Here is a 19,241-nt window from a genome sequence, read left to right on the forward strand (position 1 = left end):
TACTGTTTTCTTCGGCACATCCATGAAAGACGAGATCTGTGGAATTCCGGACCATATACGCCCACAAGTGGTTCCAAACATTTTTTATAATAAATTCCGAGAAGTCGACTGCTCTAAGATGTTTATACTGACGAATCAAACCTCGAAGGGTCCACTGGCTTTCGGTGTTTCCAACCAAAAGTTCACCGCCTCCTACAAACTCAGTGACCCCGCTTCAGTTTACGCCGCGAAACTAGCTACCATTCAGTATACCCTAGGAGTCATTGTAACATTACCCGCAGACCATTACTTCATCGTTTCGGATAGCCTCAGTTCCATTGACGCTATTCGCATGGAAAGCACTCCTCGTATTTTTTTGAGAAAGGACGGGAGCTACTGAGTGCTTTATCTGACAAATCTTTCCAGATTACCTTAGTGGGGGTCCCTTCTCATTGCTCCATTCCGGGCAATGAGAAGGCGGACTCCTTAGCTAAGGTGGGTTCCCTAGAAGGTGTCGTTTATGAAAGACCAATTTGCTTTAACGAATTTTTCAGTATTACTCATCAGAGAACCCTCTAAAGCTGGCAAAACTCGTGGAGCAATGGGGAGCTAGGAAGGTGGCTACATTCGATAGTCCCCAAGGTATCGACGAAACCTTGGTTCTAGGAGATGGATGTGGGTCGTGACTTCATTCGTGTGATGTCCCGACTCATGGCAAATCATTACACGCTGGATGCACATCTCCGGCGTATTGGGATCGTGGAAAGTGGTATCTGCGCTTGTGGCGACGGCTATCACGACATCGAGCACATTGTCTGGGAAGACCAACCAACGTCCCGGTTCGAGATGTGCTAGCAAATCGCGATGTCCTCTATATGTCCCTCGTTTACACCTTCTTAAAAACCATCAATATAAAAATTTAACTGCCCCTTCTTATTTCCTATCATCTCTGTCGAATGAGCCACCAAACACGGGACCTACAGTACGAACATTACACGCGCAACTCGAAGTGTTGCCAATCCACATCTGAGCCGTACTACGAAATCGAAACCTCTGTCGTCTTGAGGAGGACCACCCAGCGTCCCAGTATTGACTCTTACACCCAGCAGTATAACTCCTAACCCCCCCCCCCCCAAAATATCTTCGCTTTCTCGTTGCAACTGCCCAACTCTACTACCACATAAAACTAACTCTAATTAATCGCCTCGAATCTTTACAAAATTCAATCGCGCCCTTTAGTTATTCGTACTTTTAAGATAGTTGTAAAATTGCCCCCCTTAGTTAAAAATTATTTGCTCCAATAATCTCCCTGCTTATAATGTCAAAACATATTGCCATAAAAACTAATGACCTCCCTAATCTTACGAAAATTAAATTAACACCTTGCGAATAGTATAAGATAGCTATCAAATCTCCTTAGTTTCATTAAAAAAAATATCAATATGTAATCCCCTAGTTTAAGTAATTCAAAATGTAAAACAAAACAAAATTGGCACCTTTAAGCTAACGCAAACGTGCCTTATCAAATAAACGAATTGAATAAAAAAAGTCATTTTTGGTCATGAATAGTTTACCAGCCATTTTTGGTACTTCCCAGACTTTTGAAATTATTATTTTAGACATTTGAAAAAAGTAACTGACATCTCTGGCTGTCAGTTTTTCGAAAATCACCCAAAAATCAACGTTGCGAATTGATTTTGCACGAACACCTAGAAAATCCTCAAGACTCTCATCGGGACATCGGAATCATGCAGTCAACGGTGAGCCGTGTGATAAAACGTTACTACCAAACTGTGCATCGAACGGAGGGAGCAATGTGGTCAAAATGGATCTTCTATTAGTGATCAATGTCACGGGCGTGTAGTGAAAGCGTATAAGTTTGATGTTCCGGAAGAAGTAAGGAAGCAGAAACTGCCAAAGTTTGCCAATAAATACATGATTGTGCAAGCGATCTACTCATGTGGCAAACAGAGTGCGCCGTTTGTGACTACCGGGACGGTGAACGGGGAGATTTACCGCTAGGAGTGTTTACAGAAGCGTCTGCTTCCTCTGTTAAAGCAACACGAGGGCACTAAGATTGTCTGGCCGCATCTAACTTTGTGCCACTATTCAAATGTTGTCCTGGGTGGTACGAAGCCAACGGGGTCACTTTCGTACTAAAGAAAATTAACCTCCCCCCCCCCCCAACAACGCACCGAAACTAAGGCCAATTGAAAAATACTGGGCAACTATGAAGCTGGCACTACGGAAGCATCCCAAGGAGGTCAAATCTAAGGAAGACATGAAGAAAAAGTGGGTTTCTATACAAAAGAAGCTGCAGCTAGATATTGTACAGAACGTGATGAGTGGAGTTAAGCGCAAGGTGCAAGCGTACGGTTATGGTATTGAAGTTGAATGAAATAAATATGCCAAAAGCTTACTAATGGGTTATATTTTATTGTCTGCAAGTTCGAAAAGGATCGGCCCACTAGGTAAATTTTACAGCGTTTTTACGTAATGCAATTGGATGTGGGACACCCTTTACTAGTCATATTAAGGTCTATTCATTTTTACGGTAGTGCTATCTTTCCTAGACCCGTTCGCAACCTCTCAACCTGCTACTATCAACAGAAGGCTGATAGCACTCAGTCGTCACCAGTCTCAAGACCAAATGTCATCAATAGAGTTGGATAGGAGACTTATGGGGACTATGTTATTTCACGGTTTTGTGACCGTTTCAAGGCTTTCTGAAACGATGGTCCTGAATTCACCTTATTTGTTTTATTTATTTACTTAATTTTGTTTTTTTTTTATTTTTCATTGCTATATTTCAAAGTTTTAATAATTAGACATTAAAATATTTTCTACGTTTTGTAAATCAACTATGCGCTTTGGACATTTTACGATAAAATTATTACAATCCGTAGACAAAATCTGTCGCAACAAATGCCACATCTTTATTCCTTCCCTCGGCAAGACTGACATTGTTCGCGTAATTCCTCATCACGACACAGAAAATGCGCACATGATGAAAATGTTTCAAATTCCTTTATTTGCATATGTTTCATTATCCCGCAGCAAAGTTATGCAACCATGTTGCAATGAATGTCTCCTTCATAGTAGCAGCAGCAGCCCCCAGTCCTTACTGTTATACTGCGTATATGTGCACCGCGCCTTTGTGCGACTCTCATCTTCAAATGAAGCGCCGAGAGGGCAGCCGCCCACTTCAACCAGATGAGCCTGATTAAACACTCTTGTTTCTATGTCAACAACCCTGTCGCTAAACAACGGGGACTTTCCCGTTTAAATGAAAACCAAACGCGAGTCAGGCCCGTAGCCAGGATTTTGCTTCGGGAGGGGCTTGAAAATTATTGAATAAATGTGTAAATTATTATCTGATGACTTGAGATAGTCATCGGAAACTGAACGTAATTATGAAAAGTTATTAGTGAAAACAATTCCAAAACTAAGACAATAGACACTAAAAAAACCCTAAAAATATGTTGTCTGTTACAAGAAAGGCTATCGACTAATTAAATTTGATTATTATTAATTTACAAGTTAGAAATTTCTCTAGTTACAAAAATGAATATTCAAGAGTTCAAAGTATTTAGGGCTGCTTGAAAATACTACGCATTCTAGACTAGTTTACAAGGTGTAGAAGAAGCAAAATTCTCGACAAACATATGATTACGGCCTAAAAGCCAACTGTCAAAATCCACTTTGAATGGAAATTCCAGACAAACCGTTACTAGTCGAACACAGTTCACAACAGTTTATGAAAGAGAAAACTTTTCTCTTTCATTCACTACCCACATCTGTGATTGGCGTGAAACGGTTTGTCCAGAATTTCCATTCAAAGTGGATTTTGACAGTTGGCTTTTAGGCCGTAATCATATGTTTGTCGAGAATTGGAATGAGTAGAAAAATATCCAAAAACCCGTCTCACGAAACTTTACACGCATTTGCTAATCAGGAGAACGAAACAAACGTCAAGGTTGTCTCCATGGATAGGAATATATCAGTGTGAAAACCAAGTTTAAATTTGCTTCAAATCTTCTGATAAGGCTGGCGATTTGTAGATGCGGAAAATAGGTTCAACTCCTATTTTCATGATCGGGCGTCTTGCTACTATTACTAGTTATGTGACTTCATCCGAAGTTTACGTTAACTCAACTTTGTGAATTTTTTGATTTAAATGATACTGATCATGTCGTAATCATAACAACCCTGGGAAAAACACATGTTTTTTTTCATTTGACTCTCGTGGGGAATGGGTTAAAGACTATCTTCGACAATATTATCAGGCAACTGAGAATAACTATCTATTTATCTATTTGAGTAGATTCTTCTGAGATACTTTTTATATCATTGGACTTGCGAATTAAAAATATCGTAGAATGATTTTCCTAGATCACTGAAACTATAGTAAAAGTCAAAATGTAAAGTGAATGCAAAAAACTACTGATTTCACTACAAATCAAGAATAAGAACCTTAGCTCTATTGACTTTCAGCAATCTTGCAAAACCGTTGGAACTTGAGAAGATTACCTAGATTAAGTAAATATTATAATTGAACATTTGAAGGTTTTATTTCGGAATTCATGGGTTTTTGGACAATGTAAAATATATATTTCAATGATTTAATCTACTAATGGAATCTACCCAGAATTTAAGCAACTGAGCGAAACTGCTAAGAACTTGTTCACTAATCCAAAGAAAACTACTTAGCACTGATTAGTGAATGCTTCTAATTTACGTAAAATTTGGTAAATATAACATTGATGACACCACCAAAATAACTAGAAACTATAACGATAGGTGAGCTTAATAATTTCAACATCACTTGCTTCCGACACATGGGAGAGAACACATCGCACTTACGTCTAATTTGCCAAAGAGGCTTTGTCTGTTTTTAAATTACAGCAAATTGTCCGTTTCCTGTGAAACTTTTGTAAAACTTTTTGTGAATTTGTTAAACAAATATGTGGACGCTAATCTGCTCAGTAATTGGTTCGTTTTTGAATAAAAATACTTAGCTCTTGATATTTTTTACAATCATCATCAAGATTGGAAGAGATATATGACTTCTTGAAGAATGTTGTAATGTTTGTTTGATTACAGGTTTGTTTAACCACTATTTGTAAAAAAGTTTCAATTAAAGTTTGTTGCACCTAACGCATCAAAGTTGTACGGATAACAAAGACGAAATGTAAGATCAGAGCGCAATTCCGAAAGCACTGTTTAGAGTATAGAAAAGATAGAAGAGTGATCTTGAGTCGATTTCGATTGGTTGTTTTTTTGACATTAAAAATGTCTTACTCCACTATCTGGGGCTAGGTGTCATTCTAAAATCTAAACTATCTCCCATGTAACGAAACTATGTAAGGTTTGCACGCTTATAACTCCGATATTACTTGATGGATTTTAATCATTCATACACCAACCGATTCAGAAACACCTAACTTAAATATTGGTAATAATTTAATATCTCCCCAATAAAAGTAGACTTTTGGAAATTGATAAAATTAAAAAGTTCACGAAAATGGGAAAATTACCATTCGTGAGGCAGATTTCTCAGACACAGCCGTCCATAGAGGGCACCTTATTGGCTCAATCACACACGAAAAGTCATAAATAGAAGCGACGCATGTCCGTTTAAATCAGTTGTTGCTCTTATCCCATGCGAGCAACATCGTCTCCGGGCGATGCAATAAGCGCTATCGATTTTCGGCAACGTTGGCATTTGCACACACTCGCACCTAAGTGACTAAACCATATACGGTTAGTTTATAAATAGAGGTGACGCGTACACGTTTGAATCAGTTTTTTTCTTATGTCGAACGGGTAAGATCATGGCACTACAATAAGCGGTAGACGCTATGCATTTTCGGCAGCGGTGGCCGTGTGCGGATTTGTCGGGTACCAGCATGGTGTCACAGAATGATTTGCAAAGTGGGTGGACGGGGTGGTTTGGATTTAATTCAATACGGTGTGTGCTGCTTAAGAGTGTTGCGTTTGAAAAAAATATATTGATTTGTTATGCATGCGTGTGCGTTGTAACTTGTTAATCCATGTTTACGGCGCTTTGTAGCTGCGTAGGGTAAAGAGCCTATTGGTTTTCATATGTTTCATATTTCGGTTATATGTTTTTTTATCAGTAAGGCATCTGACACCGTGCTTCCGTAGTTAATGCACTGTTCAGCAGCGTAATATTTTATGTAGGAGAGTGCACTCAGGTTTTTACGCGTTTTTTTTTTGCGCGGTATTTTTTACGCGGATTTTGAAATTTACGCGGTTTTCATTTACGCATTTTTTGAGATTAACGTGGTTTTCATTTACGCGGCCTGTATTCCCTGCGTAAAAAAAAACTTGAGTGTAATTGCATCGGAAACAATCACATTCCCAGGAGAACTTTTTGTTTTCTAATTTCCAGCCTATTTTTACTAGATGGATCAGCAAAATAATGCCAATCAGCTAATGAGATACTTGATTAATTGTCATAATAGATTACCGTTAAATGACCTTCAATAAATTATGTTTTAATGGGGAGGGTGTATAGCAAATTGTAACATATGAAAACAGGAGAGTGAGCAAGAACGTGAGTCGATATGTGTGATAGATAAAATTCATTTGCACGCTCTTGAAAAAAGCTACATTTTTAATGTCGCCGTGGTCGTGTCCTGTACACAACCCTTTAATTTTTTTCTCTCTTTTCTCTCTTATTTAAGATTATCTCTCTCATTTTATTCCATGACGAGCAAAAACAGAACGAAAGACTGTCACATACTGAAGACATGAAATCAAAACACTTATCCCAACTTATTGGCTTATAGATTCAATCAGTCCCAACATTTTAGTCGCTCTTCGTGATTGCCTATTGTTTTGCCACTTTTTGATCCGTCCACTTTAAAAAAAAAATTTAACACGTTTGTTGCTGATATCACGGATTTACGGATTAACAGTGTGATTTGTACGGAACGAATTCCTCGTAAAAATAAAAGCAAACGTCAATAAAAATGGTATTTCGTTAAAATGATGCAAAACAAAAACTGTTCTCGGCTGAATTGTTCTCAGACAAATTGAAATACTTTTTGTGTAGCACAGTACAGAGTACAGAGTGCACAGTGTGCACTGACCTAATACAGAAATTCAAATTTGTGTGCAATTCAAAACCTTATCATTTAAAAATAACAAACAGGACCGTGGGTCTTTTTTATATTTCCTTCTGCAAACAATAAAAATATTATAATGAGTTTAAATGGTTGTCTAGCAGATCTCGCACAAGCGTTTAGTCATTGCACGTGAAAACCTGTTTACGAGTCGAGGAAACATTTTTTTCCTCGCCAACTATGTCTTGGGGGGGGGACATTGATTTTCTCATCGTCCATATATAAAAGTATCTTAATTATAGCATTGTCACACACAACCATGTGTTTTAAGTTGTTCGAAATAAATGGGTTTCGTCTGGGCTAATTTGTTGAGCGCGTAAAGCCTGACATGGTAGAACTCGATAAAGGCGGCTTCCGAAAGTCTAACCTCCATTTACACCTTCAGGAAATGTTCCACATTATGAATGCTCGGTCCTATGCGAATCATCAATAATTTTTTAATCACCGTATTTGGCTGGAGCACCACTTTTTGCTTCTGCTACTCACTGATCTCGACAGATTACTACAGCAACAATTATAGTAACAGTTTCTTTTATTCTTCAGACAAGGCACACAATATAAAAGTTACTATTTTTGTCGTTCGCTTCGCACTGGCTCGAGTAAAAGCATAAAGCACACTGAATTTCGTGTTCATTGCCTTTGGTGGTTAGAAATACCTTCTTCAACTTTTTCTCAATAATTTGTTCAAACCAATTGAGTAACAAATTTTGTTAAAAGTCGCCGGTTTTTTTAATTTATTTTTGAAAAATTTCGGGAGGGGCTTTAGCCCCCTAGCCCCCCCTCTGGCTACGTGCCTGACGCGAGTCATTCTAACTATTTACCACCGTCGCAACGGTGCACCGGCTGGGCTCTACAAGTAGTTCTGCTATCTAGACAGCGTCTAGTCGGCTTGGTGGAAACCCCTTTTTTGCTTGTTAACGAAATACCGCGCTTTAATGAAAAAATCAGAGCAAGGAAGAACCTGTTGCATTTGAACTAACCGCGAACCATGATTCGATTGGTGTCTTACGGAGAGAGTGATAATCCCTATTAGTGTTATTTAAATTTACCTTTATCGTTGGAATAATGACACTGAATCTCTGAATAGAACTTAATAGTTTAGAGATGTTTACCCAAAGCTTTGAGCGTGTCAGTGCTGAACATTGAACTTCGATAATTTTCGGTTATCAAATTGTAAAATAATTTCGTCTTTACAAGGTTACTATTGAGGCATTTGAAGCTTCTTTAATGCTCGCCTTTGTTTCTTTGTTCGATCCGCCTGGTCTCCACCACAATTTCAAATGTTTGTATGTAAATGTCAGCAATGGCGACGAAACCAAAAAACTGTTTTTTTATAAATTTTCCCTTGAAATACATCTTCTTATACTATGGACCTGTCCAGAAGTGCTTATTATATTGAAAAGGGACAAGAAAATAGCTCAAGTAAATAAATTAAAAATCAAATACATTTTTGGTTTAGCTGGTGTTCCTGATCCGGACACCCTTCTATTCAAATCTGAACTAAGTTGCACTGTTGAGGAAGTATATAACCAAACATAGTCTTTACGGTATTAGATTGGATTGTTCTCTCCAAATTGCCCTACACTTGTTGCAGCTGTAGACGCAAATCAATTTTCCAGCAGCCATTGTGGTGTCAGCAATGATATCGCATCGTCCCATCCGAACCGGACACCGGAAATGAACCATCAACTCAATTTTCAACCAGCCTTGGCAATAAGAACGCTAATTAATCACCAGTAGTAGTAGCAGCAGCAGCAGCAGTAGCAGTACCACCACCAAGCGCGCAAGGAAACTGACCGGCGGCGGGTGCTGGAAAATTTTTCACGCCAAAGGGCGTTAGCCCAATCATTTGCATGCCCTTGCTTGCCTTCTGGGTATAGCCATGTGATGATGCTGCAGCCGGCAACAGTAGGAGACCAGCACACGCACTTAATTGAGTTTTCCAAATGAGGAGACTTATTCGCGGCATGTGATCAAACTCGGAATCCAATGATGAAGGGTTCGGACTGTAATCAAATGATGTACCGGCGGTGCATTCATTACAATCATATCTCATCAGAGTAATTTATTAAATGAAGGAATTTCGAAGAGGAAAAAAAAATCGATAATATTAATTTTACACCTTATATATTTGCACTTTTTTAAATAACATTTTTGTGATGAGCGATGGGAAAAGCTTTTCATGAATTCCGGGAAATAGCAGCTAATTTCTAGCTAAAGCGACGATCACATTTTTATTAATTTATTCTTTAAAGCATGCCAGGCAGTGTATTTCTTTTCGGTTCAAATTGATTGTTCAAAAATTGGTTGTTTCAATTTTCATGTTGTTTCTATCATAATTACAATGAAACTAATCAACTAATTAAAAGTATAAAGTAAAAGTTGGTTGTGTTTTTTTATTCGTTAAAAGTTAGAATATTCGTATAAATAAAAGAGTTTAGGTAATCATCGTTTCTAATCTCTACACGATAAGGATGAAAATATACGCCAATATGCTCCGGCTGTGTGGCTCTCCTAAATGGTAATTACTATAAATGTAAACTTGTTCTAATTCTAATAGGGTCTATAAAACGTATTTAAATGTGTAACTATAAGGGTTTCACAATTCGTACAAATCGTTGTTTTGAATCAGCGGGCATTGCGTCGAACGGGTTGTCGCTTGCTGCACATCTTATCGGTCGGCTGATGTTTTGTTTGGGCCCCCTCCCGTACATTACTTATGTTTGTTTAATGTCTTACACCTGTTCGGAATTTGTCAAAAAGTTAAAATTAGCCGTTCAAAACTGGGGACCACAATTTGCTTGCTGTGTTCTTATTGTTTTTTTTTTGCGTGTTTGATAAACGGAACAAAATACACGATCAATGTCTGTCTACTTTGAACGAACAATCATTATTATCGATGACGAAGGTGGTCATTAGCCTCGAATGAATCCGGCGGTGTTGGCTCTGTTTCCATGACCCATGCGCTGCTGACGGCCTGCTGCGAGTGGTGCGAAAAAAGATAGTTTAATGTTAGTATCGTAAGGAATAACATAGCATGCTGATCCATAGAGGATTAACAAAACAGTTTATCAAAATATTTGAACTTTATTGTTGTGTTGTCTTGGATTTGTAAATATTGATTTGTTTCTGTGCGTGTTGGTATAAAAAACTATGGTAATAAACTTTTACTCGTTTATCAAAACCTGTATGTTTCAAGTAAGTGCCATTTATACGATCCGCCAGTGTTCCATCACCGGGACAGCGCGTCAACGGAATGTCCAAATAAGTTACATGCAGCTCGTATGGAACTTGAAATGCATTCAACTCATCCTGACCAAAAAGTGACACGTTCTGTTCCGTTGACGGGTATTGTGTAATCGCTCTTTATTGCCCGTTTCGTCTGTTGATAGACCTTCGTGCGAATTTTTGATGCAGCAAAATGAATATCCTCAGTTACAATTCTCTTTGAAGGGGAATTCCGGACGAACCGTTATTGGCCGAATACAGTTCACGGCAGTTGATGAAAGAGAAAACTGATTCAATTTTATGTCTCTGGGAATATTGGGTAGGTTTGGACCTGTTGCAAAGTTTGTGTGTTCATATTTTTGTAATAATCTGTGTGGGGAGTCTGTCTCACCACATCTCGTTCTAAGTCAGGTGGAAATACCGCTCAACGGATTTTTTTACTATGTCGAAGTATAGGTATTCAGTAAGCCAGGGGAGATTTCCCCAGCATTCAATTTGGGATGTGGTGGAGGGCCAAATCTCAAAGCACCGGCAGCTATCTTGTTCAAATTTATACAAATTGGATCTTTTGAAACAGGTTTTGGAATCCTGGCGGAGGGCCCGCAGTTGAGGAATCCATTTTATATATTGCTAAGCAAGTTCGCATTTTTGAGAAAGTATCCCGAATGGACGTCGACATATCGTACTGTTTGCGGAGTTCTTCCAACGCTTTGCAGTTCACAAGCAGGTGCTCCACAGTATGCCAAGTTTTGCTTGAAGAAGGATCAACCCGAGATATAGTTTGAGCGTGACTGGTCTTTGTGTGACCTACTAAAAAAATATTTTCAGTCCTTTCAGTCCCCTCATGTCTCCAACGATCCCTTGATCTTTTGTAGATAACCGTAAGATGCTCTCCAGGTAAGTGTAGTTGTAGCTATGCGAATTTGACTGCAATGCTGCCTGCGTTCGTATTTCCCCGAAAGCCGCCGTGTACGGGTATTCAGCAGTGTGGTAAGTATATCATAGGAAGTCTCGTTCGTCTGTATGTAGGGGTGTTTCGATTGTCCAGATTCGATTGCCGGAACGGTGGGCATTTTTTCCGTTTTATTTGCGATTACCTGCCTTACCTTGATACCTTGTTGGCTACAGCGTCATCTCGCCAATGCCGGGCGTATCTTAGAGTTCCAGCTTTGCCGATCTTGTGTGGCTTTCTTCCAGTTCCCCGCACATTCAGAGCTCTCAGGTCCCCTTACATAGCGTATAGCCAACGTGTTCGTGGCCTCCCACGAAGTCGGCGTCTTTCTTTTTGGCTCCCTGCTGAATATTGTTTTTGCAATTCTTTCTTCCGGCATTCATACCACATGACAAGTTTGCCATATTTTATCTGTTTAACAATATCCGCTGTTTTGTATACTTAGTACAACTCATGATTCATGCGTCTGCGCCACGCTCCATTTTCGCATATCCCGTCAAGTATTGTCCGCAACCCTTTACGCTCGAAGACTCCGAAAGCTCTCCTATGCGCGTTCCTCAATCCCCACGCTTCGTTGCCATAAAGAGCGACAGGGACGATTAGCGTCTTGTATAGGGCGAATTTTGTTGACGTTTGCAGGGTTGCGGGACCTAAGGTGGTTACATGCGGGACCTAAGGTAGACCTCTTTTACGGCAGCTGCAATACGCCTTTTTAGCTCACGGAAAACATCGTTGTATCAGGTCACAGGTGTACCAAGATAACGAATTCTTCGACCACTTCAAACGCGTCACCATCAAGCACTACCTCGGAACCAACACCACTAGACCTGCCTCTCCCTTTACCTGCGGCCATGTACTTTGTCTTGGCTGAGTTGATGACTAGGCCTATCCTCGCTGTCTCCCTCTTAAAAAGCACGAAAGCCTCTTCCACTGCTCTACGATCGATTCCATTTATATCAATATCGTGTACAAAACGAAGGAGCGACCTGGTGATGATAGTTCCGTTCTTTTGCACGCTAGCTCTCCTGATAGCTCCTTCAAGAGCAATGTTGAGCAGCAAATTTGAACGTGCATCGCCTGTAAGTGGAGGTTTGGCCACTCAGGTTCTGTTTGCCCAGCGGACCCTTTCTATCAGGGCGGCCTAGGTGCTTCTAACGGAATTTCGGATTTTCGTACATAAACAAAAAAAAAAGGTAAATAAACAAAATAAATTAGTAAATTTACCGACTTTTATCCTCACGCTGCGGCTGCGGTTACGTTTGTGGGCAGATAGGCGTGTTGTCTCTTCTGATCGGCCGGGATTGCAACGGCCGAGTTCTCCCGGAATGTCGTTGGCTGCTCCGGTAGCGGCCCTTGGCGTTTAGCTAGGGATGTGAGCTTGGCTCCTTTGTTGGAACCTCCCTAGCGACGTTGGTGATGAATCGCCGGATCGTCTACTCGCCGTAAACGATCCCTGAAGTCACGGCAGTGCACTTCCCAGGGGGAAGCTTAGTCCGCCCTGCTTCGTTCTTCTTGACGATTAGCTGAAGAGAGCTTGGCTCGTTTTACTTATCCTCTACAGCGGGAACGGTCGGTGATTCGATTCCTTAGCGTTTAGCCGTGGTAGCGAAAACACTCCTTTTCGTTTAGTTTACCACTTAATGGCGAATCGACACCACTTTGACGTGTGCCCGAACCACGGGCCGGCACTCTGGCGGATTTTACTGACCGTCGCACGCGCTCACTTCACTTCTCGTTGCAATAGTAGCGGAAAACTGTCCCGAAAAGGGGATACGGGCGTCTGTTTATAACTGGTTTCACGATGGCCCCTTTCCGCACTCCACAAAATAAACACCAAAAAAACGCACCGCTGCATAGCTTTCTTCACTGTGTTCTGACATAATCTGCCACAACTCATTTTTTTCACTAAGTCGTACGCCGCCTTAAAATCAAGTTGTCAAGGTCTGCAAGTTGTTTTTCCGGAATTTGTCTAAGATCATCCGCAGGCTGAATATCTGATCCGTCGTTGATCGGTTCTCACGAAAACCGGCCTGGTGTTTAACGACGAAGGACTCCTCAAGCGGACTCAGTCTGCTAAACAGGATACGCGACAGTATTTTGCACGCTAAGTGCAGGAGAGATTTTCCCCTGTAATTAGCGCTTTCCAGTCTGTGCCCTTTCTTGTGGATGAGGCAAATGAGTCCATCCAGCTAACCAACAGGCAATTCTCCGTCCGCCCATATTCTTAAAATAATGCGGTGCATTATTTGGGGCAGCTGCTCACTACCTTGTTTGAGAAGTTCAACCGGGATCTCGTCGTTCTCAGCAGCTTTACCGATTTTCAACTATAGCGTTCTTAACCTCTTCTAGTGTTGGTGGATCCACAGCTTGTCCGCTATTTTCAATGCTTATCCTTTTTCTAGATACACTTTCACTTCAGCCAATCAACAAAACCTCGAAATGCTCCTTCCAACTGGCAACCACCATTGTTTTGTTTGTCAGCAAATTTCCCCCTAGGTCATTGTACATAACGGGCACCTGCGCAGATTTATGCCGCGCACCGTTGCCAGTAGCATAAAATCTCCGTATATCATTCCGACCAATGCTTTCTTGCGTTTCAGCAATCACACTTTCTTCGTGCTGCCTTTTCTTTTCGCGGAGGATACGTTTCTTGGCACTTCTCTCTTCACCGTACCGCTCTCTGTTGGGGCGTGTACCAGCCACTAGCATCCGGTTTCTGACCGCATTCTTCTCATTCGTCACTCTCTGGCACTCTTCATCGAACCAACCGCTTCGTTGGTGTCGCTGATCTGTACCTATGGCCTCTCGCGCCGTTATAGTCACAGCTTCGCGGACAGCCTCCCACATGCTGTTGACATTGCCAGTTACGTTGGTCTCATCCATCCGCTCATCCAGCTTCTGGCGATACTCAATTGCAACACCTTCAGCCGGACGGCGTTGGATATTGAATCACATCGTTCTGTTGTTTCTTGGACTCGTGACGCTGGATAATCGTGCACGAATCTTTGCTATTATGAGATAATGATCCAAATCGATGTTTGGACCTCTGCAAAAGCTCACATCAATGACGTCGGAAAAATGCCGTCCATCTTCCAGTACGTGGTCTATTTGTGAAAAAGTACTGCCACTTGGGTGTCTCCAGGTGTGCTTTCGGAAATCCTTACGTGCAAAATAGGTACTCCTGATTTCCATCCCCCTAGCAGCAGCAAAAGTTAGAAACCGCAGCCTATTATCATTGGTAGCAGAATGAAGGCTTTGCTTACCAATAATTGGATGAAAGAACTGCTCCATCCCAACCTGGGCGTTAGCATCTCCAATGACTACTTTAACATCTTGTTTTGGGCAATCTCCGTAGGTTTTATCTAAGCTCTCATAAAACGCGTCCTTCATATCATCGGGTTTTTCGTCAGTTGGCACACAAATACTGATCAGGCTGGAGGTGAAGAACTTACCCTTAATTCTTAACACACAGAGTCGGTCGTTTATCGGCTTCCACCGAATAACTCGTTTCATCTGCTTCCCGATCACTATGAAACCAACACCATGTTCTGCTCTTTCACCACCTCTGTAGTAGATGTGAGACCTGAATGAAGTGGGGGTGGGTTCACTGCTCTGAATTCGCGTTCTCCGGTTTTCGGCCATCCTACTTCCTGTATTGTTGCCACGTGCACGCCAACATTACGCAGTTCGCGAACCAGGAGCCCTGCGCGTGCGGGTTCATTCAAAGTTCTTACGTTCCAAGATCCGTGTATCCTTTATTCGTTGCCCGGTAGTTTGCTGTAAATCCAGTTCGTTTTTTGCTCTACTCTTGCCTTTCGTGGTGTTTTGGGTAATTCGGTAGACTACCTTACCGGGGTCGCGCTACCTACATCGCGCTGGTGGTGCTGCCACCTTAGGTGTAGCTGGCGCAATGCAGCGTTTCTTATTCAGCCGCTGGATGCTAGTCAGACGTTGTTTGGGCCAAACCTCCTAGTGAACAGACGCTCGGGTACGCACCTTCTCACTTCGCTGATGTCCGAAGGACAACAGTGCCCAGGCTGCGCTACCAGCTACGCACGCAACTCTCAACTGGCGGTCTTTTGTCATCTTTTGACCCGTGGAAGCGTGAGGTAAGAACTTGTAAGGCCCAAAGTTATATTGGACGCTCCTTTTTGTCGTCAACTCACCATTTGCGATTACCCTTGCTATAGTCGCCGCTTTGGCTTGGCTTTGGCTGAGAAGAAGAGGTGGATTGTAGTGGACAGCGAGGCCAGTTCCACTGCCACTCACACCCACTCCTATCTACTTATCGGATAGCAATTCGCCTGTAGAAATTTGGACATAGTTAAGGAATCAGATGTCGCAGAAACGCGGCTCTGAATCCAAGAGCTCTTCTGAGCGCCGTCGCAGTTGCTAGCCAACGAAAGGGAACAATAACAGCCTCTATCCAGGTAGCTTCGACTGTGGTGCATAGTAGCAAATTTGATACCATTTTAATGGGGCCGTAATAGACTACAGTCAAATTTACTAACAGTTTTGGTTTGTCGAAAATAAGACCCACGGAACGGAATTACGTTATAAACTCGGTCTGTCGGTGGCTGTGTGGTGACTGGTGAGCCAATAGCATCGGACCGGAAGGCGAATTGTCGGTTGTCTAACAGTTCATTGTCTTCCACAAAAGTTGACAATCTCCGGTTAACCATTCTTTCGAGTTTTCGAGTACATAATAACTGGTTTATCGGTCTCTTAATCTGACATTTTTAGGATATAGGCACGACAAGAACCGTCCGTCAGTCATCTGGGCTGTCTATCGAAACTATCTAGAAGCGCTCTTTTCCCAGTTGGCAGAAGGTGTTGAAGGAGATCCCCTCACACATCGTCGAGACCCGCGGAATTCCCACTGGATGCACTGTGTGCTGGTGCTAACTTCAGTCCAGAGGACGGCTTGTTGTAACGTTAACTCAAGGTCGGTGTGAACACTGTGGTTGTCGCCTCATGGGTGGTCTTGTGGTTTGCAAAATTAGACGGAAGAGGTTCATGTGATGACATGAGATGCAAATGTCGACAATTTCTCCACAGTCGTTATTTCGAGGGACAATCCGTTCTGTCGGCATTTGCCACTGATGATGTTTTCCATAATTCGGCCGTCGAAGACTCTACAGCTATGCCGTCAAAGAATTGAAACTAACTGCTTGACAGCTGGCCTTCCTGCATTACTTTTTCTTCGAAAATCTGTCGACCTCCCATCCAATTTCAAGTAATCGGGTGCCGTTCTAGTATGTAGTAGCCCTGCCTACTCTCAAAACCGCTGCCACCTCGTTATTCCACTTATGAACAGCTGAAGATGAAGGGAATCCGTCGGTTCGTTGAATGCATGTTTGTGCTGCTTAGGATGCAACAATTTCCATTGGTGAGTATTGTCGGCCTCTATCGAGGCAATCGTCCACAGTTGCTTCGTAGGTCCTCATCTAGTGGTTGTCGGTGGTGTCCGGTTGTACTGCACCTCAATGGGGTAGTCGCTACCTCTCGTGTTCTTATGAACCAACCATCGGAAGAAAACACCATTGACCTAGAGCATATCGTGAGATCGATTGCGGATTTAGTACTGCTGTTGAGCTTCCGTCATTGGAAATTCAAAGCATTCACCTCCTCTGTCGCTTCCATGATTGCAGTACCACGATGGCAGGAGCGGGATGACCCCCACGGCGTGTGATGGGCGTTGAAATGACCCATTGTGACAAATGGTGGCCGAACAGTTTCAGTAGTTTGATTTTGACGTCTCGTACACTTTGAAGAATTGATGCTATCGTACATTGCCCACGGTGTGCGATCCATTTGGCTACCACAATCTGTGTCGAGTGAAATCGGTTCGACTTGCAAGTCTACTCTGATCCCGATGCCTACCATCTGAGGTAGATATTATATACCCAAATTGAAACCACTATCCCAACTATATCGGTTTTCGAACCACACGGTGCCGGGTCCATGTCGTTTCGTATGTGAATTTCTTGTAGAGCCAGACAAATTGGTTCCGTCCGTGCGACCATTTGCTGCAGTTCTCCAAGGTTTGTTCTTAGACCGTTGGCGTTCTTTGACGTTTTCGGTTCGTTCTTCACACTCCTTGTACACCGCCTGGCACTATCACTGTAGGGTTACTGGGAGGGTTCGACCCGTCGGTGAATTTGTATGTTGATAGGTTTACCGACCATGATATTGTGGTTGTAACTTTCTCTTTCCTGCTCAATGTTTCGACGGCCGTTGCGGCAGCGCATTGAAGGGTTAAATGCCGAAAGTATCACCAATCCATGGGGTATCTGCTAAGAAGGTTTGAAGCGAGGTACTGATTTTCATTAGGATGGTTTTATTTGTACTTGCCTGGAGATTTCCCTGTGGTCCTACTCCGACAGGGGTATAGAGCGGTGAACCGGAACGTTCCCGGTAGGGGTCAGCGCAGGTGTATGCTTCGTTGTTATTTCGTTTGATATTTGATTTATTCTTTTCTCCTTGATCTAGGATTAACTCAATTCGACGACGGTGAACTTTTTTGTTTGTTATTGTCTGATTGCACCGTCTTTATTTCGGTATTGCTGGATTTCTCGAAGGATTCTATGGAACTACGTCCAGTTCTCGTATTGCTCCTTTGTTTAAGTTGGCTTCCGCACTCATCTGAAGTAGGCTCCCATATTTGTTCAAAAGTTAAACCAAACATGATTCACATTGCTTTGTCTGACCTGAAGCAAGTAAATGCGATAGCTTGCGATTCGCCCTTCACGTTAGAGTACCGCATATATGTACCTTCGCGGTACATGGAGATTGACGGTGCGGTCACCGAGTCGAACCTGATCGTCGAAGACTTGCTGTAGCACGAAGTTGGCCGTTTCAAGGACCCCACATTCCAGTCAGTTAAGATAATTGAATGCGAGCAATTGTGTTCGGTACCGTTCGTAGATGGGATGAAAACTGGCCTTCAGACTCTTTTCGAATTACTTTGGTCGGGTCTGCTCTGCCTAGGTACGTCTATGTTCACAACGTTCGTCTACCGGTTTGCCATTTTGTACCACGGATCATGAACTGCCTTAAATGTAAAAAGTTCGATTATACGGCAACCTACCAGACGCTGTGCGTTAAATGTGGATAGTAGAACGAGGAAACTGGTTGCACGAGAGATGCTGAACTTTATTGTGGCCAGACTACATGATCTATCGACATGACATGCGTCCAAATTGCGCGGAGATGAAATCAAGCGATCTTTAAAAGAACGCTCAAGACGCCCTTACGTAAATCCTTTTGATCTATGTCTTCTAGTGATGCAGGGTGAAGACCCTTATAATGGACCTTCTCCTTTGCCGAACTTGGTGGTTCTAGGAAAAGAACCTTTCTTCTCCTAAACTTCCTAGTAAAGGGTCTAAGATAGCCCAGTAGTGACGATAAGCTAACTAATAGTGCTGGTACGATATCGAAGCAAGTCCTCCTGGATTTGAAAATTTGAAATCAATACATGATCTCCCAGCACTACCGAATGACGTGAATGCACCAACGAGCCTCAATTTACAATCAGACACTCGACGAGAAGGTGGACTGCAGAAGTTTTCTGACATTGTGGACTGGATTTTCTAAGCCGTCGATATTATTGATCCTATTAGACCACTTCTAACAGTAATTCTTCCAACAGTAGGAGCATTTTCGAAGCAGTTAACTGCTCCTCCTTGTAGCGATCGTATCCTTCGATTCCTAAACTTGGATTTTCTAAATGTTGGATACATCGCCAAAAATGCGTTGAATTTGCTCTTTGTGAAACATGGTGGTCATCGCAGCACTGCGATATTTTGGACCACCTACCTGCTCCGTGTTCGGTTTTAGTGGGTTTCAACTCCCATGGAGCTGCATTAGGGTCCCTTTTCAATGATAAATAAATAATCTTTGCTATGACATAGATTCCGTAACCAACAACG

The 19,241-nt window shown here is 42.1% G+C and overlaps 1 protein-coding gene across 10 annotated transcripts in view; it reads right to left on the reverse strand.

The window, feature by feature from the left end:
• Positions 1 to 9,240: 9,240 nt before the first annotated feature.
• LOC131680344 (tropomodulin) overlaps positions 9,241 to 19,241 on the reverse strand; it is a 215,522-nt gene continuing 205,521 nt past the window's right edge. For all 10 annotated transcript variants that reach the window (XM_058961076.1, XM_058961070.1, XM_058961065.1 and 7 more), the window contains one exon: positions 9,241 to 10,110. Coding sequence is in view for 1 of the 10 variants with exons in the window: in XM_058961097.1 (XP_058817080.1) it covers positions 10,046 to 10,110 (65 nt within the window). In the remaining 9 variants the exon portion in view is untranslated. The remainder of the gene's footprint in view (positions 10,111 to 19,241) is intronic.

The sequence above is a fragment of the Topomyia yanbarensis genome, chromosome 1 (assembly GCF_030247195.1).
Source record: "Topomyia yanbarensis strain Yona2022 chromosome 1, ASM3024719v1, whole genome shotgun sequence".
Classification (NCBI taxonomy): Eukaryota; Metazoa; Arthropoda; class Insecta; order Diptera; family Culicidae; genus Topomyia; species Topomyia yanbarensis.